This window comes from Prenolepis imparis, unplaced genomic scaffold, assembly GCF_030444845.1.
Source record: "Prenolepis imparis isolate NDT839.2.m4 unplaced genomic scaffold, iyPreImpa1.0 SCAF_10, whole genome shotgun sequence".
Classification (NCBI taxonomy): Eukaryota; Metazoa; Arthropoda; class Insecta; order Hymenoptera; family Formicidae; genus Prenolepis; species Prenolepis imparis.
In genome coordinates, this window is record NW_028141168.1 from 1,561,433 (window position 1) to 1,585,906 (window position 24,474).

Sequence of the window (24,474 nt, forward strand, 5' to 3'; positions counted from 1 at the left end):
TACTGAAAATTCTCCTCGGAAAGTTTTCCTGAAGACAGTTTTAGAAAATACAAGGGTGATGTACAAACATAAAATTAAAACTCTTCGACAAACAATTCAAAGAAAAAATAAACGAATTGCGCAGATGCAAAGCGTACTAGTATCGTTACGTCAGAAGAATTTTCTTTCAATAGGACGTTCACTTATTAAAGATGTTATATTAAGCGAAAGACACGCGGCCAACAAACTTGTTTTATTTAAAGGACAATAAAATCTTTTATAGTGTATTTTATTTGTTTATAATAGTTTTACAAATAAAACATAATATATACTTATTTAGTATAGTTGATTTAACTTTTTATCCTTTTTATTATTTTTATAATACTTATATTATTTATAAATTATATTATTTATAGATGATATTAATAAGTTATACATAATTTAATTTATACGCTAATTTTAATGGTTTATTATTTTAATTCATTATTATTAATTAAAACAACTTTAAAATCATCTTAAGTTTATCTTCAGATATTCTGTAGCCATTTAATTGTAAAATGTTCTACACAGCATCTTAACTTAAGATAATCTTAAATATAAAATGAGGTTGAGTATCGCCTTGCTCGTTTAATCATCTGTCGCCGCCATCTTGGTTGGCAATTTCCCTCCCTCGTCTCTGGCTTCACTTCCCCTCTCATATGCTCCATCCAGTTATTCCTACATCCATGACAAGGAGAGAGTATTATTCTGTCTTTGTCTCTCTTGCATTGCATATGTGTAGCGTTCATGTAGGAACACACACTAATACGTTGAGCACACGGATGCGATTATTGAAAGATAATGTAATAATAATAATAATGTAATAATTATGCACTTCAAATTATAGAATAATGTACATACATACATACATATAAATATATGTACACACGCACACACACACACACGCATATATAGATATAAAAAAAATATTTTTTATGTATAAAATAACATGAAATAAATATACACGTACGGATAAAATATAAAATATTTATTTTGAATAGTATAAGGTATAAGTAATAATATGTAATAATAACATATTATTATATTAATACATATAATGATAAATGTAATTTAAATAAATTTTAAATGAATAAATATTATGCCGACAATATTAAGTACAAGATGTTCAGTCTGTGCCATATAAAAGCTCAAAGCTTCCATCAATAATTAATAGTTCAATGAATATAGTAATGCAACAATTATTTTTATATAAAATTGTATATTTGAATATATACTCGTCAAAAAAATTATCGCAACACGTAATTAATATCAAAATTTAGCATAAATTCAAATAAGCGTATCTCCGCGAAAAATTGTCGTATTTCAAAAATTTTTTTTTTGTTTTTTAAAGGGTAAAGTCTCTACTTTAAGGAACTTTCGTTCGATTTTGATTTTATTCTCTCCCCCTTTCTCCATCCCTTTAAAAGAAGGGACGTGTTATTTTTTCAAAAAATTGTATAGTTTGACGAACTCTACGGAGTGTACTAAATTTTTTTCGCAAATATCATCATAACTATCGTAAAATATGGACTTTTCTCTACAAATTTTTAAAAAATTTGAATACCGTACGATATTTTTTCGCGAAGTTACAGCATATCAAAGTTACCTATGCATCTTTGCCTATGTATTCAATTACCGCCAACATTAGGATTATCCGATGGGCACTACGGGGAAGTTGCTGGTCAGATTTTGCCCATCGTGTGTGTGTATGTGTGTGTGTGTGTGTGTTGGGGCAGGGATATATGTTCGTATTTAAAATTGTGTATTTCTGCCTCGTCTTCGGATGACCTTTTATGGGAAGATAGCTGCATGATTTTGAAAGACTACCAACCAATTTCCAGCAATTGGAAGCAGCCCTACATCGAATATGGTTCGAAATTCTGCAAGCCACAATTAAAGCCTGCATTAATATGCGTGAGCGCCTGCAAGAGGTCATCCGAAGACGAGGCAGAAATATACAATTTTAAATACGAACACATATATCCTTGCCCCAACACACACACACACACACACACACACACACACACACACACGATGGGCAAAATCCGACCAGCAACCTCCCCGTAGTGCCCATCGGGTAATGCTAATGTTGGCGGTAATTAAATATATAGGTAAAAATGCATAGGTAACTATAATATGCTGTAACTTCGCGAACAAAAATCGTACGGTATTCAATATTTTTTAAAATTTCTAGAGAAAAGTCCATATTTTACGATAGTTATGATGATATTTGCGAAAAAAATTTAGTACACTCCGTAGAGTTCGTCAAACTATGCAATTTTTTGAAAAAATAACACGTCCCTCCTTTTAAAGGGATGGAGAAAGGGGGAGAGAATAAAATCAAAATCGAACGAAAGTTTCTTAAAGTAGAGACTTTACCCTCTTTAAAACAAAAAAAAATTTTGAAATACAACAATTTTTCGCGGAGATACGCTTATTTGAATTTATGCTAAATTTTGATATTAATTACGTGTTGCGATAATTTTTTTGACGTGTATAAAAATAATTGTTGATTACTATATTCATTGGACTATTAATTATTGATGGAAGCTTGAGCTTTTAACATATATGGCACAGACTGAACATCTTGTACTTAATATATTGTCTGCATAATATTTATTCATTTCTCTTATTTATAAAATATAAAATATAAGTATATATATATATATATATATATACACACACACACCACAAACACAAACACACACACACACACACACACACACACATATATATATATATATATATATATATGACTGACAAGTATTATCCTGATTTTTTTCGATTATATTGATGTGTAAGGACATCTGCTCCAATATTTATAACGTGAAAGAACTTACGAATAATGTATGATGGCATGTTCAGTGTGTTACCCAAGAAACTCGAATTCAAATCTATCGATATCAATTTTTTTAATAATATATTGGAATATACAAAAATTAGTAAAAAAATATATTTTTAAAAGAAGATTAACTTAAAAATTTTTTAATATTGAAAATATTTCAATCATTTTACAACTACATGCACATTGTATAGAAATGCAAAATAATTAAAATAAATAAATCCAGTAATAAATCAATTGCAACTACACATGTACGCTCACACACACACACACACACACACACACACACACACACACACACACACACACACACACACACGCAGCTGCTATATAGATTTATTACTGGATTAATTTATTTACAGAATTATTTTGCATTTATATACAATGCCAAGTAGCAAGAGAGAGAGAGAGAGAGAGAGAGAGAGAGAGAGAGAGAGAGAGAGAGAGAGAGAGAGAGAGAGAGAGAGAGAGAGAGAGAGAGAGAGAAAGTAAAAGTAAGTCCCTTTTAATTAATTAAAAAAACGTTTATTTTCACGTTAATGTAATATACGTATAAATATTAATTTAATGTTAACTTAATTTCATTAATAAAATATGAATAAAATACTAATAAAATAAATATGTATTTATTTCATTAATATTTTATTAATATTTTATTAATATTTTAATAATGAAATATTTAATATTTAATAAACTTTAAATAAAAATAATGAATGTTTTTTTAATTAATAAAAAGGGACTTCTCATTATTTTAACATTTTTAAAATATCTTTGAAAATGAGTTTTAAACATTTTTTATACATTCTTGTGCTACTTGGGATGTGTGTAGTTGTAAAATGAAAATATTTTCAATATTTAAAAATTTTTAAGTTTGTCGCCTTTACAAAATATATTTTTTATAATTTTTGTATATGCCAATGTATTATAAAAAAATTGATATTGATAAATTTGAACTCAAGTTTTCTGGGTGACAGGCTGAAAATTATTCTTTCATTGAGCCATCATACGTTACTCCTAAAAGTTCTCACACGTCATAAGTATTTATGGAGTAGAGATTATACAATAACATCAATAATGTAAAAGAAATAAAGATTCAACATATTCGCCAATCTATAATTGCTACAGGATAATGAAACAAGACTCTCCTATTATCTCTCTATCGCGCTGACGATACATAAAATATCGATAAAAAAGTAGAAGTGAAAAAGCAATAAATTGCCAAGTCTAATAAGCGCCCGTGTCTTACATGTTGTATATTAGTTCACTCTGCGAATTATTATTTTATCATTATTATTTATCATTGTACAATTTGGAGACATATATATAAATTTTTGATACTATTTGTTATATATATACGCACATATGTGCATAAGCATATATAAAATTTACCAAAAGTGGGTGCTTATTAGTCTTGCTACGTTACTGCCTTCTGCTACAGAAGGCCAGAAAGCATTTTCAGGCCGTATCTCGCGTATAGCATGGTCACAGTATACTTATATACAGTAGGACACACAGCGTCGGAACCTTTGATCTTTTTCAGCTGACCTTTCAGCAGTCCGCCATGTCTTTAGGTTGCAGCACCGTATCAATATTTTTGTTGTACCCATTACTATTAAAACAATTTTGCGCAAAATATTTTCGATATATTATTTTATAGTCATTTTTTCTGAATAAAAATTAAATATTGCATAAAACGCGAAATCAAAATGATAGTATTGTAGTTTTACAGATTATATTTTACTATAAATGTAATCACAGTAATGGAGTTATTGGGTTCTTTATGTTGAACGGGATTGGCATGACTTATAAAAATGGTCGCTTACGATGCGCAAGCAAATCTGCGCGGCTGATTTGAGAACAAAGGACTGTCCCTACTGTATGTAAGTATACTGTGGCATGGTCACGTGATCAGCACGGTAGAGGAACAAGGATGACGTGATTATCGATCCTTGTCTCTCTACCGTGCGTCCGCATGAGCAATGCAATGGTGTGTGTACGTGTACATACATACACCACTACATAGAACCTGGGAGTTCGTTTCTCAGCGTTGGCAACATTGAAACCGGAGTTTCGCGTTGTCACCGCGAGAGGCCTCCAATGTCAATTCGGAGTTTGCCTGGGCAGAGAGAAGCCAGCTCCGGGAACTTAGCCGGTCAACTTCGACTTTTTTAAGGGTCGGCAGGCGACACGGTGGAGACGCCTGTCGGCCGGCCGGGAACTACGGATTCTTTCATATAAGATATTAGCCAAAATACTGAATGAATCTGATTAAATTTGCGATATTTCTAATCAGTAGAATTGTCCGCAGCCCGCTAAAGAGCTATTTTTTGGAAAAAACGTAAAAATAAAATTTATAATAAATTTGGTGAAATACGCAGCTAGCAACGGGTAAGGTTGGGTTAGCCAGGAGTCCGTATTTAATTTATTATAAATTTTTCAGAGCAAAAATGCAAAATCCGACTCTTAGGCGGGCTGCTTTATTATATAAAGAATATATAACAAAAATTTAATGAAGCTACGTGACTTCTTCGATGCAAAATCTTATATGAACAAATCTCACTAGATCTATATCTAAGAGCAGCTCATGGGGACATTTTCTGGTAACATACTGACAGCTTGACAAGGAGAGAGATAATCGTTCTGTCTTTGTCTCTCTTGCATTACGTATGTAGTAGCGTCCATGTATAGGCACAAATACTAATATGTTGAGCACACGGATGCGATTATTGAAAGATAACGTCAACAAGAACCGGCTATCGTATTACCTTTATTTCTCTGTATATGTAAAACGAGGATAACGATATCTTAGATCTTGCTCCTAACAATATCTTCCCATAATTGTATCTTATTGTATGCCGTATCTCGCATATATTATGTATCTCAAATTATAGAATAATGATTTATTAAATATTAAAAAATATATTTTTTTTAAGGATTATTATATGTATAATTTAGAAAGAATATTTAAAATATTTATAAGTTTATATATAGTATATGTATATATATATGTATATATATATATATGTGATTGACAAGTATGTGTTATCTTGATTTCTTATTGATGTTACTGTATAAAAATATCAGCTGCATAAAGAATAATATAAAGAACTTATGAATAACATATAAATAGCTCAATGCAAGGTGTTCGGTCTATCACCCTGAAAACTCGAGTTCAAGTCTATCGGTATATATATATTTTTTTTTATATTTATTATTATTGGAATATATAGAAATTATTAAAAATATATATTTTTAAAGGCGATACTTAAGAATTTTGAATTTTAAATATTGAAAATATTTCAATAATTTTACAACTACAAACACATTGTATATATAAATGCAAAAAATTCGGTAAATAAATTAATCCAGTAATAAATCTATCTCTCTAAATCAGTAATCAATATATATATATATATATATATATATATATATATATATATATCAGGGATCCGGACCGAAACAAAATTAGGGTTCGGTTTCGGTTACGGTTTAATAAAATATTGAATAACTGTTCCGGTTCCAGTTTCGGTTTTTTGATAAATAAAAAAACCGAAACCGTTTAAATTATGATTTTTTCGGTTACGGTTCCGGTTTTTAAAAATTTTTACTTTTTGTTTTTCTAATTAAATTAATTTCTAAATTATATTACTTTAAAAAATTATTATTAATTTTTATGACATAAATAAACAACACTTCATATTATACATAAAAATATATTTAGATATAGGTATATATAATATAGATACATATATAAATATATTTTCATATGTCATAAAAATTAATAATAATTTTTTAAAGTAATATAATTTATATATATAAAACAGAAAATATAATATCTTCACAGCTATCATTATTGCGATAATACATACACGTTTCAGAACATTTAAAAAATAATTATAATTAAGCAATTATTGTAAACGACCCAACTGGCTTAATTGATCTTTCTTAATTCGATATCATATATAAATATACAGACTACGTTTCGACCTTTGGTTCAGGTCCTTATCAAGTCTAAAATTAAAGGATAATACTATATAGAAGGAATCATTTTATAAAAGCATAGAGCAAACCAAGTTGAAAACAACAATTATTATAAAGTAAATGATTAAAACATACCTTACTTAAAATTTTTTTCTTTTTTCAACATGTTACAATTCTCTCATCTGTACTAAACGTTTCGTATAGATGGTAAAAAACAAACTAAGTTAGACTTCCTTTATTATTCTATCATAAATATGGTTTAAATTCTCTGTGTCTTTATGTAGATTAATCGTGTTGTTAAATTTTTTTATATAAAACATTTCAGCTATCTCTCTTTTCCTAGTATGTGTTTCACGATGTAAAATATTAAAGGTTGTCCATTTAAAGTCATGCCTTTAATATTTTACATCGTGAAACACATACTAGGAAAAGAGAGATAGCTGAAATGTTTTATATAAAAAAATTTAACAACACGATTAACCTACATAAAGACACAGAGAATTTAAACCCTATTTATGATAGAATAATAAAGGATGTCTAACTTAGTTCGTTTTTTACCATCTATACGAAACGTTTAGTACAGAGAGAATTGTAACATGTTGAAAAAAGAAAAAAAATTTAAGTAAGGTATATTTTAATCATTTGCTTTATAATAATTGTTGTTTTCAACTTGGTTTGCGCTATGCTTTTATAAAATGATTCCTTCTATATAGTATTATCCTTTAATTTTAGACTTGATAAGGACCTGAACCAAAGGTCGAAACGTAGTCTGTATATTTATATATGATATCGAATTAATAAAGATCAATTAAGCCAGTTGGGTCGTTTACAATAATTGCTTAATTTTATTCTTCACTGGCGACACAAAAATACTCTTATAATTATAATTGTATAATATTGCACTTCGAGGAGACAGTTATCATGACACTTCCGTCATTTGCGCAAAAACAGAAAAAAATACCGAAAAGAACCGTAAACCGAAAATAATTTAACCGGTCCGGTTATGGTTCCGGTGTTATAAATTTATCAGAATTTCAATACGGTTTACGGTTTCTGTTCTATTAAAAAAAACGGTTATGGAACGGTTATCGGTTTTGGTCCGGGTCCCTGATATATATATATTAGTTATTGATTTATTACAGGATACATTAATTTATTCACGGAATTATTTTGCATTTTTATGTATATGATAGTTGTAAAATAATTGATCTTTTCAATATTTAAAAATTCTTAAAGTTAATCGCCTTTAAAAATATATTTTTTAAAATAATTTTTATATATTCTAATATATTATTTAAAAAAATCATATTGATAGACTTGAACTTGAGTCTTCAGGGTGACAGACCGAACACCTTGCATTGAGCTATTTATAATATGTTACTCGTATGTTCTTTACATCACGATTTATATGGAGCAAGTATTCTTATACAGTAACATCAATATAATCAAAAAGTAATTAGGGTTCGATTCCCGATTCAGCGACTTTCGGATCTATATTTTTCTCGCCTATAATTTTATAGGGGGGTTAGAGGGGAGTCGGGAAATAAATCTCGAATTGAGATTATTCCCAAATAAAGTCTTATAATATAAGAATTAGTCTTAGTCAGTGTTGGTCAATAAAATCTTAAACCTTGTTTAAAAAGTAATTAAGTAATACATATTTGTTAGCCTATAAATCTACAATTGCCACTACATGTTAGATAAGAATTAAAATACTCGTTCTCTCCTTGTCTCTCTATCGCGCTGACGATACATAAAATATCGATAAAAAAGTAGAAGTAAAAAAGCAATAAATTGCCAAGTCTAATAAGTGCCCGTGTCTTACATGTTGTAATTAGTTCATTCTGCGAATTATTATTTTATTATTATTATTTATCATTGTACAATTTGGAGACATATATATAAATTTTTGATACTATTTGTTATATATACGCACATATGTGCATAAGCATATATAAAATTTACAAAAAGTGGGTGCTTATTAGCCTTGCTACATTCCTGCCTTCTGCTACGGAAGGCCAGAAACACTGACGAGGTACTATTAAAGACCGACAGCCCTGGGTAAATTTTCGTGTCTACCAAGTGGGCTCGGCGGGCCCGGAGGTAATTGGAGGATGATGACATTACCGACCGGTTTGATCTGTACAAAGGATAACAAATAAGAACAGTTTACCCAGTTTACCCTTACCAAATCATATTATACATATATCATATATATATATATATATATATATATATATATATATATATATATAATATTATACACATTATTTTTGAAATGACATATAGGAAATGTAACAAATTTAAAAGCCAAATTTCTCTCTCTCTCTCTCTCTCTCTCTCTCTCTCTCTCTCTCTCTCTCTCTCTCTCTCTCTTTCTTTCTCTTTTTCTTCTTTTCTTCTTTCATATCTCGTAAACAAGCATTGAAATCTCTCTCGAGGTTTAATATTTCTTATTTTACTTTTCTGGCTTGTTTTATTTATGTGACAAATGGCTTTTGTTTGTACTAAATTTTTTATATTTTTTATTTTATATTTTTGAATGTAATTTTATTAGATTAATAAGATTTTTGCGATTAAAATGACATCAATTATAACATAAATTGGATAATTTTTCACTGAACAAGTAATTCAAATTACATATTTAATTAAAAATTATCCGATTTATGTCGTGTTTGGTGTCATTTTAATCGCTAAAATTTCATTAATCCATTAAAATTATTTTTAAACCGATAAAATGCAAATTAAAAGTTTTAGTTTTTATTTAAAAGATATTTACATTCGTGAATTTATTGTAGATAAGGAAAGGTTCTCGATGTCGTCGAAGGCAGAGCGAGAACGAATAAAGAGCGAGCGAGATGACGTATCATCAAAGAGTTCCGAAGTCTCTCTCGCGAGACTCCCTTTATCTATAATCTTTCATATCATATGACATGTTACTATAGATAATAAAATTTGTATAATTCGCAATTCATCGGTTTGAAAATAATTTTAATGGATTATTGAGATTTTTGCGATTAAAATGACACCAAACACGACATAAATCGGTTCATTTTTAATTAGATATGTAATTAAAATTTTAATCGCTTATCTAATTAAAAATTAACCGATTTATGTCGTGTTTGGTGTCATTTTAATCGCAAAAATCTCAATAATCCATTAAAATTATTTTCAAACCGATAAATTGCGAATTATACAAATTTTATTTTCTATAGTAACATGTCATATGATATGAAAGATTATAGATAAAGGGAGCCTCGCGAGAGAGACTTCGGAACTCTTTGATGATACATCATCTCGCTCGCTCTTTATTCATTCTCGCTCTGCCTTCGACGACATCGAGAACCTTTCCTTATCTACAATAAATTCACGAATGTAAATATCTTTTAAATAAAAATTAAAACTTTTAATTTGCATTTTATCGGTTTAAAAATAATTTTAATGGATTAATGAAATTTTAGCGATTAAAATGACACCAAACACGACATAAATCGGATAATTTTTAATTAAATATGTAATTTGAATTACTTGTTCAGTGAAAAATTATCCAATTTATGTTATAATTGATGTCATTTTAATCGCAAAAATCTTATTAATCTAATAAAATTACATTCAAAAATATAAAATAAAAAATATAAAAAATTTAGTACAAACAAAAGCCATTTGTCACATAAATAAAACAAGCCAGAAAAGTAAAATAAGTAATATTAAACCTCGGGAGAGATTTCAATGCTTGTTTACAAGATATGAAAGAAGAAAAGAAGAAAATAAAGAGAAAGAGAGAGAGAGAGAGAAATTTGGCTTTTAAATTTGTTACATTTCCTATATGTCATTTCCATAATAATGTGTATAATAATATATATATAATATCTGAAAAATGACGTGGAAAATGTGTGTATATATATATTATAAATTTAAGAGCTAAATTTTTCCTTTTAAAAAATACTGTGAATAAATGTTTTTGAAAAGAAACATCGTCATTTCGAAATATATACATGTACGATATATTTAAATAATTATATATATATACCAGGTGTCCCATTTTAAAGGACCCACTCAAATATCTCATTGTTAGAAACACTGCGTTAAATCGAAAAATGTTTCCTACAAAAGTTATAGGGTTTCGAGGGGGACATAACATAATAATATTCATATGACCTTGGGCGGCGTCTCCAAGGTCAAATGAAGGTGAGAATGAATTTTGAAAAGAAGAAAAAATATTAGGATATAGGAAAATAAAAAAATGCTTCAGATAAAAGTTGTTCAAATTAATTAGTAGAAAAAGATGTTATAATAAAAAATATGGGTTTCCATTTAAAAAATTCATTCTCACCTTCACTTGACCTTGGAGGCGCCGCCCAAGGTCATGTGAATATTACTATGTTATGTCCCCCTCGAAACCCTACAACTTTTGTAGGAAACATTTTTCGATTTAACGCAGTGTTTCTGAGATATTTGAAGGGGTCCTTTAAAATGGGACACCCGGTATATAAATATTTCGTATATACTCGTATATACATATATATACTCTAAAATGATTTTTTTAAAAATTGCATTTCTCATGTTACTATATACATGTATTATTTTATCATCTCTTACAATTAGATTTAGTTACTATTTCTCACTCCGGCCGCAATATTACTGAGAGGGCGCTAGTACACAGCGCTCTTTTTCCAGTCACACTACTCCCGTAAGACCACCGGTCTTTAATAGTACCTCGTCAGTGCTAAAATGTATGCACACATTTAAACGTAAACTTTCATTTTTGACAAATATTGAAAATCTTTTTATTATTTATGATATTTGGATTGTTTTAATGTGTGCGTGTGTGCATACTTCTTTTCTATTACTTAGAACTAATATAAACATGCTAATTGCACCTAGGAATATTTTTTGATATATATTCTTTTATAATTTATGTTACAGGTTGCACCCGTTTTACAAAGTCTTACTAATTCCATTTCTGTATCATACATATTGTAAATATTGTATATATTATGAAATAAGAAGTTTGTTGCTGTTCAAACTATAAGGTTTAAGTGAAAGGTAAAATTCTGTGATTGTTTTACGATGTATATTTCGTTACTTTGTTTTGACATGTAATATTTAATACGTTTACATAAATGCAATAAAAATAAATTCTTTACAGATACGACAAAATGCCACGCAAGATTGCGGTCCCACCAAAGTGAGCATCCTAGTTGTAAAACGTTTGTGATACATTGAGATAGAAAACTGAGAGGTTTTTGTGGTACGCAACGAGAACATATTGACCAATTCTAGTAAGAAAATGGGTTCAACTTTTCGTCAGCACATGAAAATTATTCGTCGAAGCACATTTTTTTCGTTCACATCCGTCCTTAGTTCAGTACTTCGTTCGAACAAGTCGTCGAATTTTCGTTGACTCTCACTCGTTGATTCTGAGCGATTCTGTTCAGTGTCTTTCGGTGTAGAATGCAGTTTTTTGCTGCTGATATTAATGCTATCTATCAAGAGACAAGTTCTTCCTTCAGCCGCACAAAGTATTTGGATTTTCATGTTCTTCCTTCAGTCGCAGAAAATATTTGGATTTTTATGTTCATCCATCAGCCGCACAAGTATTTCGATTTTCATGTTCTTCCTTCAGTCGTAGAAAGTATGTATAAAAAATATATATAGTTTTACATTTTTTAATTAATAAAACTAAAATGTAATTTAAACGTAATCTTGAGTTTTTACAAAATTGAAATATTTTCTCTTCATTAAAAAGATTTAATTTGAATGCTACATTTACTCAAAACTCTTGCATTATTCATATCTGGGCATTGGATCAATATTTTTTTAAGTTAACAATTGAGATAAGCAAAATATTAATTGTTTGTATCTTTTTTTAACACTATTTCAATTCTCGTGCCCTCTGAATGAAACAAACTGTACAATTACAACTCGCGACAGAATCAAAATGATCCGGCACTGATTGGTAAAATCTGCAATTTCATTGAATTTTATTTAATGAAATTTCAGATTTGTCCAATCACAGCGCAGTATCATTTTAATCTGGATCGTTTTGATGACAATATCGCAAATGTGACAAAAAATATCCTGACCACAGAGCCTAGTATACAGAACACGAAGAAATGCACGGGCTGCAATGTTACGACGTTTCCAACTGTGATATTAGGACCAAATCATAAAATAATTGCAAAGGAAGGCTTTAGTTCTCTGGAGAAAGCTTTAGGCTTCAGATCGCCGATTTATAAGATACGTTGTTGCGATTCATGCTTGGGAAAATACACATGGTTTAGAGAACCAAGAATTCACATATTCATTGAACTCGATATACGCCCAAACATTCAATGTAAAATTGGATTAAATTGCAGAGTGGAAGAATTACCGACAACACTCAAGTTTCTATGTGATGATGAAAGTTTCGAATACAGGTAGGCACAATGACTTTTAATTTCCAGATATTTTATTTTTTAATTGTATAAAAAATTAATTGTTTTTAGGTTGGCTGAAGTAATAGCCTACATATCGGGGCATTATATTGCATACTGCTTGCGTTCTAATGGAATTTGGCAAATTTACGACGATTTACGAGCAGATATCTCCACATGTAGCTCAAAAACTATTATAAATCCGCATCTTGCAGTGTATTTACGGAAACATTAATGATCGGAGACAATTTCAAGATTCTAACTCTACTGAAGGACTCAGTGCGATTCACTATACAATAGAAGAGTTTGTTTTATATAAAACTAAATATATTAGTATTCAATTAGTGCTATTCCTTTAAAGGTCTAAATAGACCAACTCTACAATATGTCATAGAGCTCGATGATCTACGTGAATTGATGTTCTTTTAAGTCTCCAGTCTTCAGTGATATGAATCTAAATTTTATTCTTGCTGTTCTTTTTTGAATTGTTGCTTTATTTTAATTTGAACAATTGTTTTATATGTTTTATATGAATTTATTCGTTAAAAGTAGTAAATTTTTTTCTCTATAATTTATACAACAAAAAAAAACAAGTTCGTCTCTACTTATCTATGTTTCAAGAAAATTCAGAATAGATTCAGTGGAAAATTTGAAAATAATTACACTCTAAACGAGATTTAGGACTTCTCACAATTAGGAACGTCCATCGCATAAAAAAAAATTTTGAATTGAATAATTTATTTATATGGCCGATAATTTCTGGCAAAAAGTTCACATCCAGTAAGTTAATCCTTTTAATTATTATATCGCAATAAATTTTATACAGAATACAATTTTCACTATATTTTTTTAAATTTTATTTTAGCCAACAGTCGTTAATTGGATAAACAAGATTGATCAGAGAGAGTCAACATGATTTATCAGTATTAATGGAAGAAGAATATTAGAAAATATTTATTTTCTTCTCTAATAGTAAGTTGAAATGATAAATTGCAAAATGTAGTGAGATATTTATTAGACGAAGAACAAACTTGTATTTATATCTTTTCGTAATGTTGAAGTTTTTAGATCTGTATTATATCATCAATTCAATGCTAGTCAAAATATAAATTCAGCATAAATAAAAAGAAAAATATTGACAGATTTATACATATTAATTATACTTGGTAAGGAACTATTTCTTTTTTTGTATTTTCATTAAAGATTGAATAATTCATTTTACTGTTAATGTGTTCGTATGTATATGTTCACATAAATACTGCATCAATTTATATTACGCTTTTGACACCATGATAATGATTAGATGATGTTTTATAATTGTACAATATAGTTTATGCATAATTATGTATTTATTATTTCTGTTATTAGTGATACAAATGTAAGATGAATAATTGAAGTTGAGGCAACAAGTGATACCTACTGCAATAGTTTATTTTAAAAGGTTTTATTCACAACTTAAAATGTATATATATGGATCCTTATTACTAGCAGTTTTTTGGCATCAACAGTAGAAGAATTTGGAGTAATTTGTAATATTAGATAAATAATGACAATGGGAACTGTAGGTAAGGTTTATGAATATATCTTCTATTGTAATTTTTATTGATTATTATTATGCTAATTAAATTTTATTGTTCTGTTTCTCACAGTTAAGAACAAGTTTAATTATGCATACACACAAGAATTTCCATATTGTACAAATCATATTTTAGAGTGTGTATTTTATCTTTTGGAACACTTGCATTGTTTTTTACTCAACCATACCGTCTCTTATTAAAATTAATTCAGAATGTGGGACAAGATGATCAATTACTTTTACATAGCATATAATTAATGATAGTTTAAAAACAGATGTACGTTTATTATATCTTTCTTATCAAATAGCTATTGGTAAGCATGCAGTATTATTTTTACAATCTAGTGTGTATTACAAAGAAATTTTATATTTAACAATATCTATTTTTTTACAGGTTGCCTGCAAAAAATAGCTTGTGTAATATTGCAGAAAGATCTTAAATCGTGGTTCGCAAAATTAAATTCTGATATGAAAGGATTCAAGAAATAGCACGGTATATTAATCTATATGAATTGTGGAAGAGATATGATAAAAAGAATGAGATTCAAGGTTTACTGATTAAAATACCAAATCCAAAAGCAGCTCCACAACGTTGACATCAAGTTCCCTGTTTACCAAATGTTTGCGATTCATGTTAATACAGTTAATTAAAAATATCTTCCATATATATATCGCTGTCAGAGACGCATAGAAAATTGACAATGAATATTATTCTGTATTTATATATGCAGGAAACACTTTTCTGTCCCTATATAAAACTATGTTTTAAATTGTGTGTGTGTGTGTGTGTGTGTGTGTGTGTGTGTGTGTGTGTGTGTGTGTGTGTGTGTGTGTGTGTGTGTGTGTGTGTACACAAATAATAATTCATTACTTAATATTCTTATATTTTATTCTCAATAATTCTCTCTAGATGTAATATGGTCAAAAGTTACGAAACATTACATCTTAACTAATTATAGTTGAATTTATTTAAATTTTCCTGAATATATCTGATATATGTGTAATGCATTATCAATTTGCATTTTAATTATACATATCTAATTTCATTATCTGCAATATTGAATGTTAGTATTTTAAATGTGTTTAATTATTTTTTTCCATTATACAAATATTAATTGGAAATATATCAAAAGCCAGCTAATTATAAGTGTACTAAGTTTGCTACAAAAATTTGATGTTAAAAGAATGCTAGAATAACATCTGAATTTATTTATTACAACGTACAAAATTGTAATAAGCTTTATTATAATAAATTGTCGAATTTTACCTAATTCTTTGTTGTATAAATGTGATGATTGATAAATATATATAAATAATATAAATATATATATGTATATATAAAAATTTACTTTATTAATTCGTTATATCATAATTGTATTATCAAAACTTAGTCCAGCCTGAGAAAAGCTTTGGCATTGATTAAAAAGTTATTTTCTTATTTTTTTATTACAATGAGAAAATGAAAATAATTTACTTTTCAGTGTTTCTAGGCATTTTTTTGACAATATTTGTTTAGTAGTATTGCTACTGAAATAACACAATGTATGTAAAAAGCTTATAAATAAATTTTATTAACACAATATTAACTCGCGATTCCATCGAATCCTTTGAGTATCATTTCCAAAATTTCTTTACATTATAATGATTAGCTTTAGTGACTACCATGATTCTTTTTGTACAAGATAAAGATACAATATCTCAATTGTGATATTTGTCATAAAATTTTGTGACATAATAAACTGTATTTATATTTCATAAAATATTCGGATTTTAAAATAATAATTACCTTTCAACTTTACCAAATTAATACTCTTATAGAAAGTGCATGATATTTAAAAATCTTTTGTGAAAGAAATTGACTGTATAACACATTTTCATTAAACAAGAATCTCTTTCATTTCTCCATAGCTTAATTTGATGTACAGTAGTAGATGGTAATAAAGACGGTCCTTTTTCTATTATTTATATCATATTTATATTTCTATTATTTTATCATTTATTTCATACTGTGCACGTGTAAATAACTATATAAAGCAATATATTATTTGATTATTTATGTTAGATATTGATGTAAATGAAATGTCTTCATCAAACCCTACTATTTGAGAAGCAGTTATCCCACTCTTCAATACTAACGGAATCCTTTGTTAATATTGATACAATCAAATTTAGAAATCTATATGTAGAAATATATATATTGACTTAAAACTTTGCATATCATATGTGTGTATCTGTCTATCCAAACATAGAGGTTTCAACAATTTTTTTTGTATCTTAACTGCTGTTTTTACAATTTAAGATTTAGATAAGATTTTTAAAAATTTGATTGAGCATCATTATTACTCATTTTTATAACGGTGCTTTTCAAAAAAATAAATGCTACCGGAAACGGAAGTTCGCGTACATAAATGTATATATATATATATATAAATGCGTACATAAATGTATATACATATATATAAATGCGTACATAAATGTATACATATATGTTGAGGCTTATCAATTTGAAATATACGAAATTTGTCGCTGGCCGCTCGCGGGCTGCGCACTCATCCACTCCTAAGAAGGGGAAAGCAATAGAGAAGAGGCTAACGCCGAAATAAGATACCAGGAGCGAGTTAAGAAATAAAAAAAAAGGAGAGATAGAGATAAACACCACGACGTGTCGCGTCGACGTATTTTCGCAACCGAAGTTAAAGTCGTCTTCGTTCCAAACTGTAATCGCGTAATATCATAAATGTATCAAATGAAATTAATGTATCAAGTAATATTGTGACGCGGATCTATCCAAGAATTCTAATAATTGTAATCGACTGACCGGTTGCAGTGAAGACGGCTAATCGCCGCCCATCGCTACGCTCATTTTAAGAGCAATAAACTTTAGAGAAATTAATTACACGAACGCGTAACATTATATCCATCTAGACGCGATCCCAATGAACCTCACAAAATTTACGTAAAACATGGTCCTTCGAGCCGGATGAGTGCGCGTTTCGGAGCGGACGGTTGCCGCAATCGAGTAGCTGTAATTACAAGTAAGGTCAGTCGGACAAGAAATTAGTGCATTGACGAATCGAATTGCATAACTGAAGGTGAATAATCAACAATCAACTAAACGTTGAAGACGGATAATTAACGTTCTAGAAATTTTTTAAACTGTAACCGTCGGTGCGCCTTGATCGATCGACCTTTCGGGGCTTTGTTTATCGGCAAATATCGACGTGTTCGGTTGCCGCTTTGTTTTCCTTTTGGTCGCTCAATATTATCGGTGAGACAAAGGGAAAGAAGAGTTAAGTGACTTGTTAGCAAGTACAGTAACGTTCAAAAGTTTCACGATGAATGTCGAAACCCTTCGCAAGCAAAGAATTTATCTCAAGGGAAAATTAACAACTATCAAGAATTTCGTCGCCAAGGCGCGAGAAGTGGACACAGCACCGGAGGAGTTTTCGGCTCGCCTTCAGGCAGTGGAGGAGATATACGCTAAATTTCAAGGTATTTCACAACAACTCTTAATAAATGAAGCAGAGCCTGATCCGAGGGATCAAACGGAGGACACAGACTTCGACGAGCGATATTATACTATAAAGGCAGCCATAATCGAGAAGTGTAAGCCGCGGCGTGCGTGGCCGTCGGTTGGTGGGGCGAGGGGTTCGACGGACGACGCGATGATGCACATTTTGGAACAGAAAGCAGCCTTGATGCAAAGATTGACGGAACGCAATGACAATGATCCACTAGCCAGGACAGTTGAACAACAGAATCAATTATTGGAAAGATTGAGCACGCGGTCAAGCACATCCATACGAGAAGCTCATGTCAAATTGCCAATGATAAAACTGCCGACCTTCGATGGAAACGTGGAGGAATGGAAACGATATTCCGACACCTTCAAAACACTGATACACGATAGCGAGCTGTCCGGAGTGCAGAAGCATCAGTATCTGGTTAGATCTTTGAGCGGTGCAGCAGCAAAAATAATCGAATCCATAGAAATATCAGAAGATAATTATCTTATCGCGTGGGAACTATTGCGAAAAAGATACGACGACGAATGAGGATTAAAAAAGCGACACATACAATGCCTTCTGGACGAATTGCCAAGAGTGAAGCACGAGTCAGCCACCAAGATCCAGGAGCTAGTGGATCATGTCCAAAAGCACTTACGAGTACTGCAAGCGATGAAGCTTCCCACGGAGTCATGGGGAGAGTTAATCATTTATATGATCGAGAAGAATTTGAACAACACGATCAGAAGACGCTGGGAGGAACATATCGAGAGCAAGGAAACCGTAACGACGAGTACGATGATCGAGTTTCTGCAGCGGCACAGTCAGCTGTTGCGGCGGGCAGCGGTGGATAGCGATGTCAACAAATCAAGGAGCGAGGTCTGCGAGAAGGACAAATCGAGCAAGCAACGAGCGTTCAACATGAAGCTACGGAGCAAAACGGCGCTCGGAACGACGACACAAGAACGAAAATGTTATTTGTGTCAAGGGCAGCACCTTATTTATATTTGTAAACAATTCTTAAGTCTGTCGAAGACAGAATCAAAGAAATTAAGCGTTTAAAACTTTGTGTCAATTGTTTGCGACAAGATCATTACGCTAGGAATTGCAAGTCCGGCCCGTGCAGAGAATGCGGCGAGCGGCACAACACATTGTGCCACGCGGGAGGACGAGCCCTCGGTCCAGCAATGGAGGTGACAAGGGGTCCAGCGGGGAATCCGGAGGAGATTTCCGTGGGCGCAGCGCTTTGTTCAACGTCGGAGTGCGAGAGAAGGTCATCGGCGGGAGGCGTCGGATCGGCCGGAGGCGCGTTGAGTCAACATAATCTAGTTCAAGACCAACGTAGGCCTTGATGGCAACAGCCATCGTTAATGTAAAAACTAGCAATGGCTATTCGCAACTGCGGGTACTATTAGACAGCGCGAGCGAGCTCAATTTTGTAACGTCGGCTGCATGCAGGAAATTAAATATAAAGTCAGACAAGATTCGCGAACAAATAGGCGGGCTGAACGGAATGAGCTGTACTATAGAAAGCGGCTGTAGAATTTCAGTAAAATCGCGAAATTCAAACTTCGATTTAAATTTGTACTGTTTGATCGTGCCAAAAATAACAAAATCTCTGCCGTCATTTTCCGTCAGGGCATCAAGTCTACCAATTCCTGAGAATATCAAACTAGCGGATCCATTCTTTTTCAATCCGAGTAACATCGACGCACTTATAGGCAGCGAATTTTTGTTGCAGCTGATGGATCATGGCAGAATTGAGCTCGGCAACGGATTACCGACGTTACAAAATACGAAATTCGGATGGATAATCTCCGGCTCGATACCGTCGCATTTGATAAGCTGTCGAACGACCGATCGTCCGTCTTCGAATCACGCTTGTTTGCTGACTCAGCAAACAACGATCGACGGAACTATAAGAAAATTTTGGGAGCTGGAGGAATATTCAGTCGAGACCGCGCGGCTGTCGAGAGAAGAGAATCAATGCGAGACTTATTTCACAGATACGAGCTTTCGAAATCCGTTGTCCGGACGATTTGTCGTTCGACTGCCCTTCCGAGAAAACAGAGATCAATTGGGTCGCTCGAGAGAGATCGCGATAAAACGACTTCATTATTTAGAGCGTAAATTTCAAAGGAATTCTGAATACCGTGATCAATATATCGATTTCATGCGTGAGTACATCAAATTGAATCACATGTCGGTAGTCAGCGAGGACGATGGCGAGTAAATCCGGTTTATTTACCACACCATGCCGTAATCCGTGAGTCAAATACAACGACTAAACTAAGAGTCGTATTCGATGCTTCCGCAAAAACAACATCTGGTACCTCATTAAATGATACGTTAATGGTAGGAGCGAATTTACAAGACAACATAATAGATATCGTAATGCGTTTTCGATTGCCGGCGATCGCAGTTACCGCGGATCTTCAAAAAATGTATCGACAGATTTTGGTACATTCTAGCGATCGCGATTATCAAAGAATATTGTGGCGATTCTCTCCGAGTGATCCAATAGACGAGTATAGACTGAACATAGTCACTTATGGCCAAGCGTGCGCCCCGTTTTTGGCCATCCGTTGCGTGCGACAATTGGCGAAGGACGAGTCGAGTAAATTTAACGAAGCATCAAAGGTGCTACTAAGCGATCTGTACGTCGACGATATCATTACCGGAGTCGATAGCGAAGATGAAGCAATACATTTAATATCTCAATTAGAAACGTTATTGCGAGGGGGAGGATTCGAGCCTCACAAATGGCGCACTAATAGTGAGAGAGTGATGCGAGAAATGCGAAAGGTCAGTTTGGCGGGGGAACAGTCTGCACTAGCGATTGAGGCGAGTACCGTAAAGACTCTGGGGTTGAATTGGTGCTCGAGGACGGATACGTTTCGGTTTACGGTTGATTTTCTCTCTGAGTCGGTTTCAACGAAGCGCGAGGTTTTGTCATCGATATCTCGATTGTTTGACCCTCTCGGATTAATCGGCCCTATTCTAATTCGAGCTAAATTAATTATGCAGGAAACCTGGGTATCTAATTTAAATTGGGATGAACCATTAACGGAGGATCTCCGTCGAGCGTGGGATGCGTATGCGGATGACTTGCGGGGAGTTGGTTCGATTCGGGTTCCTCGTAGAGTCGTTCAATGCTCCAATGCCATGCACTTCTGTTTGCACGCCTTTTGTGACGCCTCATTAAAAGCTTACGAAGCTTGTATTTACCTGCAAGCTATCGATAAGAACAACAATTCAAGCTCTTTTTTATTATGCTCGAAATCGTGAGTATCACCGAAATAAAACTATAACGTTACCGAGGCTCGAGTTATGCGGCGCTACGGTTCTAGTGAGACTTTAGAACGTAAGAAGGGCTCTTAAAATCACGTTTAACGAAGTGCATGCATGGAGCGACTCTACTATAGCACTAACATGGATCGCCGGCGATCCATCACGGCAGAAGACATTCGTGTCGAACCGAACGGCCGAAATCTAGTCGATTCTTTCGCTCGAACATTGGCACCACGTCGACGGGAGCGAAAACCCGGCGGACTTAGTTTCGAGAGGTACTAGTTTAAACAATTTAAACCAAAGCAAAATTTGGTGGGAGGGCCCGAAATGGCTATCGCGTTTCGGGGAACGCGAACAGCGTAAATCGCAACCACCACGTCTAACCGAGGAAGACGAGATGATGATACAAGCCGAGCAAACCGCGAACAAACAAATTTTCGTGAACGTCGAAGAAGAGAATCACGTAGTGAGTTCATTATTGAACAACCGGTCTTCATTATCGAGAATCGAACGAATTATGCGTGGATAGTTCGATTTAGATTCAATGCGTCTTCGGATCGTGAAAAACGCAATTACAAATCATTATCCGTGACTGAAATTCGTCACGCTCATCAATTGATAATCTTAAAAACACAAGAGCTTCGAGGACGCGATATCAGACTTGCGGGCGCGAGAGCAGGTTCGAGCGAGTAGTAAGCTGTCGTCGCTCAGTCCGTTTTTGGATGAAAGGAAGCTTCTCAGGGTGGGCGGCAGAATACAGAACTCTCAATTAACTTTCGAAAATAAGCATCCCATTATTCTGCCGGCGGACAGCAAATTTGCGCGACTATTATTTGAAAGAGAGCATCGAAGACTATTACACATAGGACCTCAATCGCTATTATATTCGATTCGAGAAAACTATTGGCCTCTTAGAGGAAAAAATATTGCAAGAAAGGTCACACACGGTTGCGTAACTTGTTTCCGAAATAAGCCAAAACCGTCGTCACAAGTAATGGGACAGTTGCCTGCGGATCGAGTGATACTGAGGCAACCATTTTTCGTAGTCGGAATAGATTTCGCCGGGCCCATAACAACACTGGTTAATCGCGGTCGCGGAAGAAAAACAAGTAAGTCTTACATCTCGCTATTCATATGCTTGGCAACTAAGGCGATTCACCTCGAGGCGGTCAGCGACCTGAGCTCGGCGTCGTTTCATAGCCGCTCTGAGACGTTTTGCCGGACGTCGGGGTTATCCGCAACGCATTTACGAGGGTTGTCTGAAAAGTTTTCGACCTAACAAAGATACAAGACATTTTTTCTTCAAATTAATTTTTATTTTTCTACATAGTCTCCTTGTAAGTCTATACACTTCTCCCAGCGATGCTCCCATCTCTTCAACCCGTCCAAATAGTATTCGGCGTCTTTCTCTGCAAAATAGTTGTTTACGAAGGTGATGGCCTCCTCATTCGACGAAAATCTCTGTCCTCCGAGCGCAACTTTTAGCTTAGGGAACAAAAAAAGTCGCTTGGGGCTAGATCTGGTGAGTAAGGAGGGTGGTCAAGCAGTTCAAACCGTAATTCGTGGATTTTCGCCATGGCAACTGCTGAGGTGTGAGACGGCGCATTGTCTTGGTGAAACAAAATTTTTTTTTCTGCAAATGTGGCCGTTTTTCCGCAATTTCTGCCTTCAGCTTGTCAAGTACTGATGCGTAGTATGCTCCTGTAATGGTTTTTCCTTTTTGAAGATAATCGATTAAGATAACTCCATGACTATCCCAGAAAACAGTTGCCATCACTTTCCCAGCCGAAGGAACAACCTTTGCTTTTTTTGGAGTCGATTCCCCCTTCGCAGTGTTTTGACTGTGTTTTTGTTTCTGGAGTATAATGGTGTATCCAAGTTTCATCTACAGTAATTAATCGGCGCCAAAACTCTGATTTATTGCGCCTAAACTGCGCCAACAGAGCGTTGGAAATGTTCATTCGAACACGTTTTTGGTCCAAAGTGAGCAAACGCGGCACCCAACGCGCGGACAGCTTTCTCATGCCTAAATCTTGATTCAATATGTGACAAACACGTTCTTTGGACATGTTCATAGCCTCTGCTATCTTTCTAACTTTAATTCGACGGTTGTCTAGCACCATTTGGTAAACTTGAGCGATATTATCGTCAGTGGTTGCAGTTTTTGGACGTCCCGACCGTTCATCGTCACCCAAGCTGGTACGGCCACGTTTAAATTCAGCAGCCCAAAATTTCACGGTGGTAAATGATGGTGCAGAGTCCCCGTACACAGCGTCCAACTCGTCTTTGATTTGCGTAGGCGTATTGCCTTTCAAAAACAAATATTTAATGACAGCTCGATACTCGATTTTTTCCATTTTCACAAAAACACTCACATCGACTCACTCAAATGATTGTCAAACAACAACTGCGCGTCCAAAATGGCTGAAATTTTGGTGAGTACCTTTCAAAGCATGCGCAAACACATTCTCCAACTTTTGTTTACGAGTGCTGCCATCTTCATGTTGAGGTCGGAACCTTTTCAGACAACCCTCGTATTGCGATAATGCAACAAATTTCGTGGGAGCAAAAAACGAGCTCGGCGAGATTTACGACTTAATAAGAAGAGAAAATCAGGAAATACATAACGAGTTTTATGTCCCGAACAATATTGAATGGAGATTTATCCCTCCATCATCTCCTCATATGGGAGGATTATGGGAAGCAGGCGTAAAATCCTGCAAATTTCACTTAAAACGGGTAATAGGAGAGAGTCTCTTAGTATTCGAGGAATTAAATACCGTGTTGATCCAGATCGAGGCGTGCTTGAATTCGCGTCCCATCTGTCAAATGCCATCGACGGCC

The 24,474-nt window shown here is 33.1% G+C and overlaps 2 protein-coding genes, 1 long non-coding RNA gene and 1 pseudogene across 4 annotated transcripts; all 4 read left to right on the plus strand.

The window, feature by feature from the left end:
* The first annotated feature begins 11,735 nt into the window (after positions 1-11,735).
* Positions 11,736-13,266, plus strand: LOC145942006 (uncharacterized). Its single transcript, XR_014426281.1, has 3 exons — positions 11,736-11,887; positions 11,991-12,123; positions 12,845-13,266. It is a non-coding gene; the product is annotated as an uncharacterized LOC145942006 (long non-coding RNA).
* A 736-nt stretch (positions 13,267-14,002) lies between these two features.
* LOC145942171 (cyclin-C-like) lies at positions 14,003-16,048 on the plus strand (annotated as a pseudogene). Its single transcript, XR_014426316.1, has 5 exons — positions 14,003-14,037; positions 14,150-14,229; positions 14,626-14,822; positions 14,907-15,147; positions 15,228-16,048. The product of XR_014426316.1 is annotated as a cyclin-C-like (transcript).
* Positions 16,049-19,690: 3,642 nt separating this feature from the next.
* Positions 19,691-20,572, plus strand: LOC145942173 (uncharacterized). Its single transcript, XM_083048639.1, has one exon. It carries the CDS (start codon positions 19,691-19,693, stop codon positions 20,570-20,572), a length of 882 nt encoding a protein of 293 aa, XP_082904765.1.
* Positions 20,573-20,691: 119 nt separating this feature from the next.
* LOC145942174 (uncharacterized) lies at positions 20,692-23,115 on the plus strand. The gene is made up of 5 exons (XM_083048640.1): positions 20,692-21,246; positions 21,367-21,623; positions 21,934-22,096; positions 22,268-22,739; positions 22,991-23,115. The coding sequence occupies exons 1-5, from the start codon at positions 20,692-20,694 to the stop codon at positions 23,113-23,115; spliced, it is 1,572 nt and encodes a 523-aa protein (XP_082904766.1).
* Positions 23,116-24,474: the final 1,359 nt, after the last annotated feature.

What these genes read in the sequence shown, in the direction of transcription:
- LOC145942173 (XM_083048639.1), top strand. Translation starts at nt 19,691, where the DNA reads ATGGCAACAGCCATCGTTAATGTAAAAACTAGCAATGGCTATTCGCAA.
- LOC145942174 (XM_083048640.1), top strand. Translation starts at nt 20,692, where the DNA reads ATGGTAGGAGCGAATTTACAAGACAACATAATAGATATCGTAATGCGT. An exon ending in TCGAAGAAGAGAATCACGTA is followed by an intron (nt 22,097 to 22,267) that starts GTGAGTTCATTA and finishes TAAAAACACAAG; the next exon opens with AGCTTCGAGGACGCGATATC. An exon ending in CGGTCGCGGAAGAAAAACAA is followed by an intron (nt 22,740 to 22,990) that starts GTAAGTCTTACA and finishes CACTTCTCCCAG; the next exon opens with CGATGCTCCCATCTCTTCAA.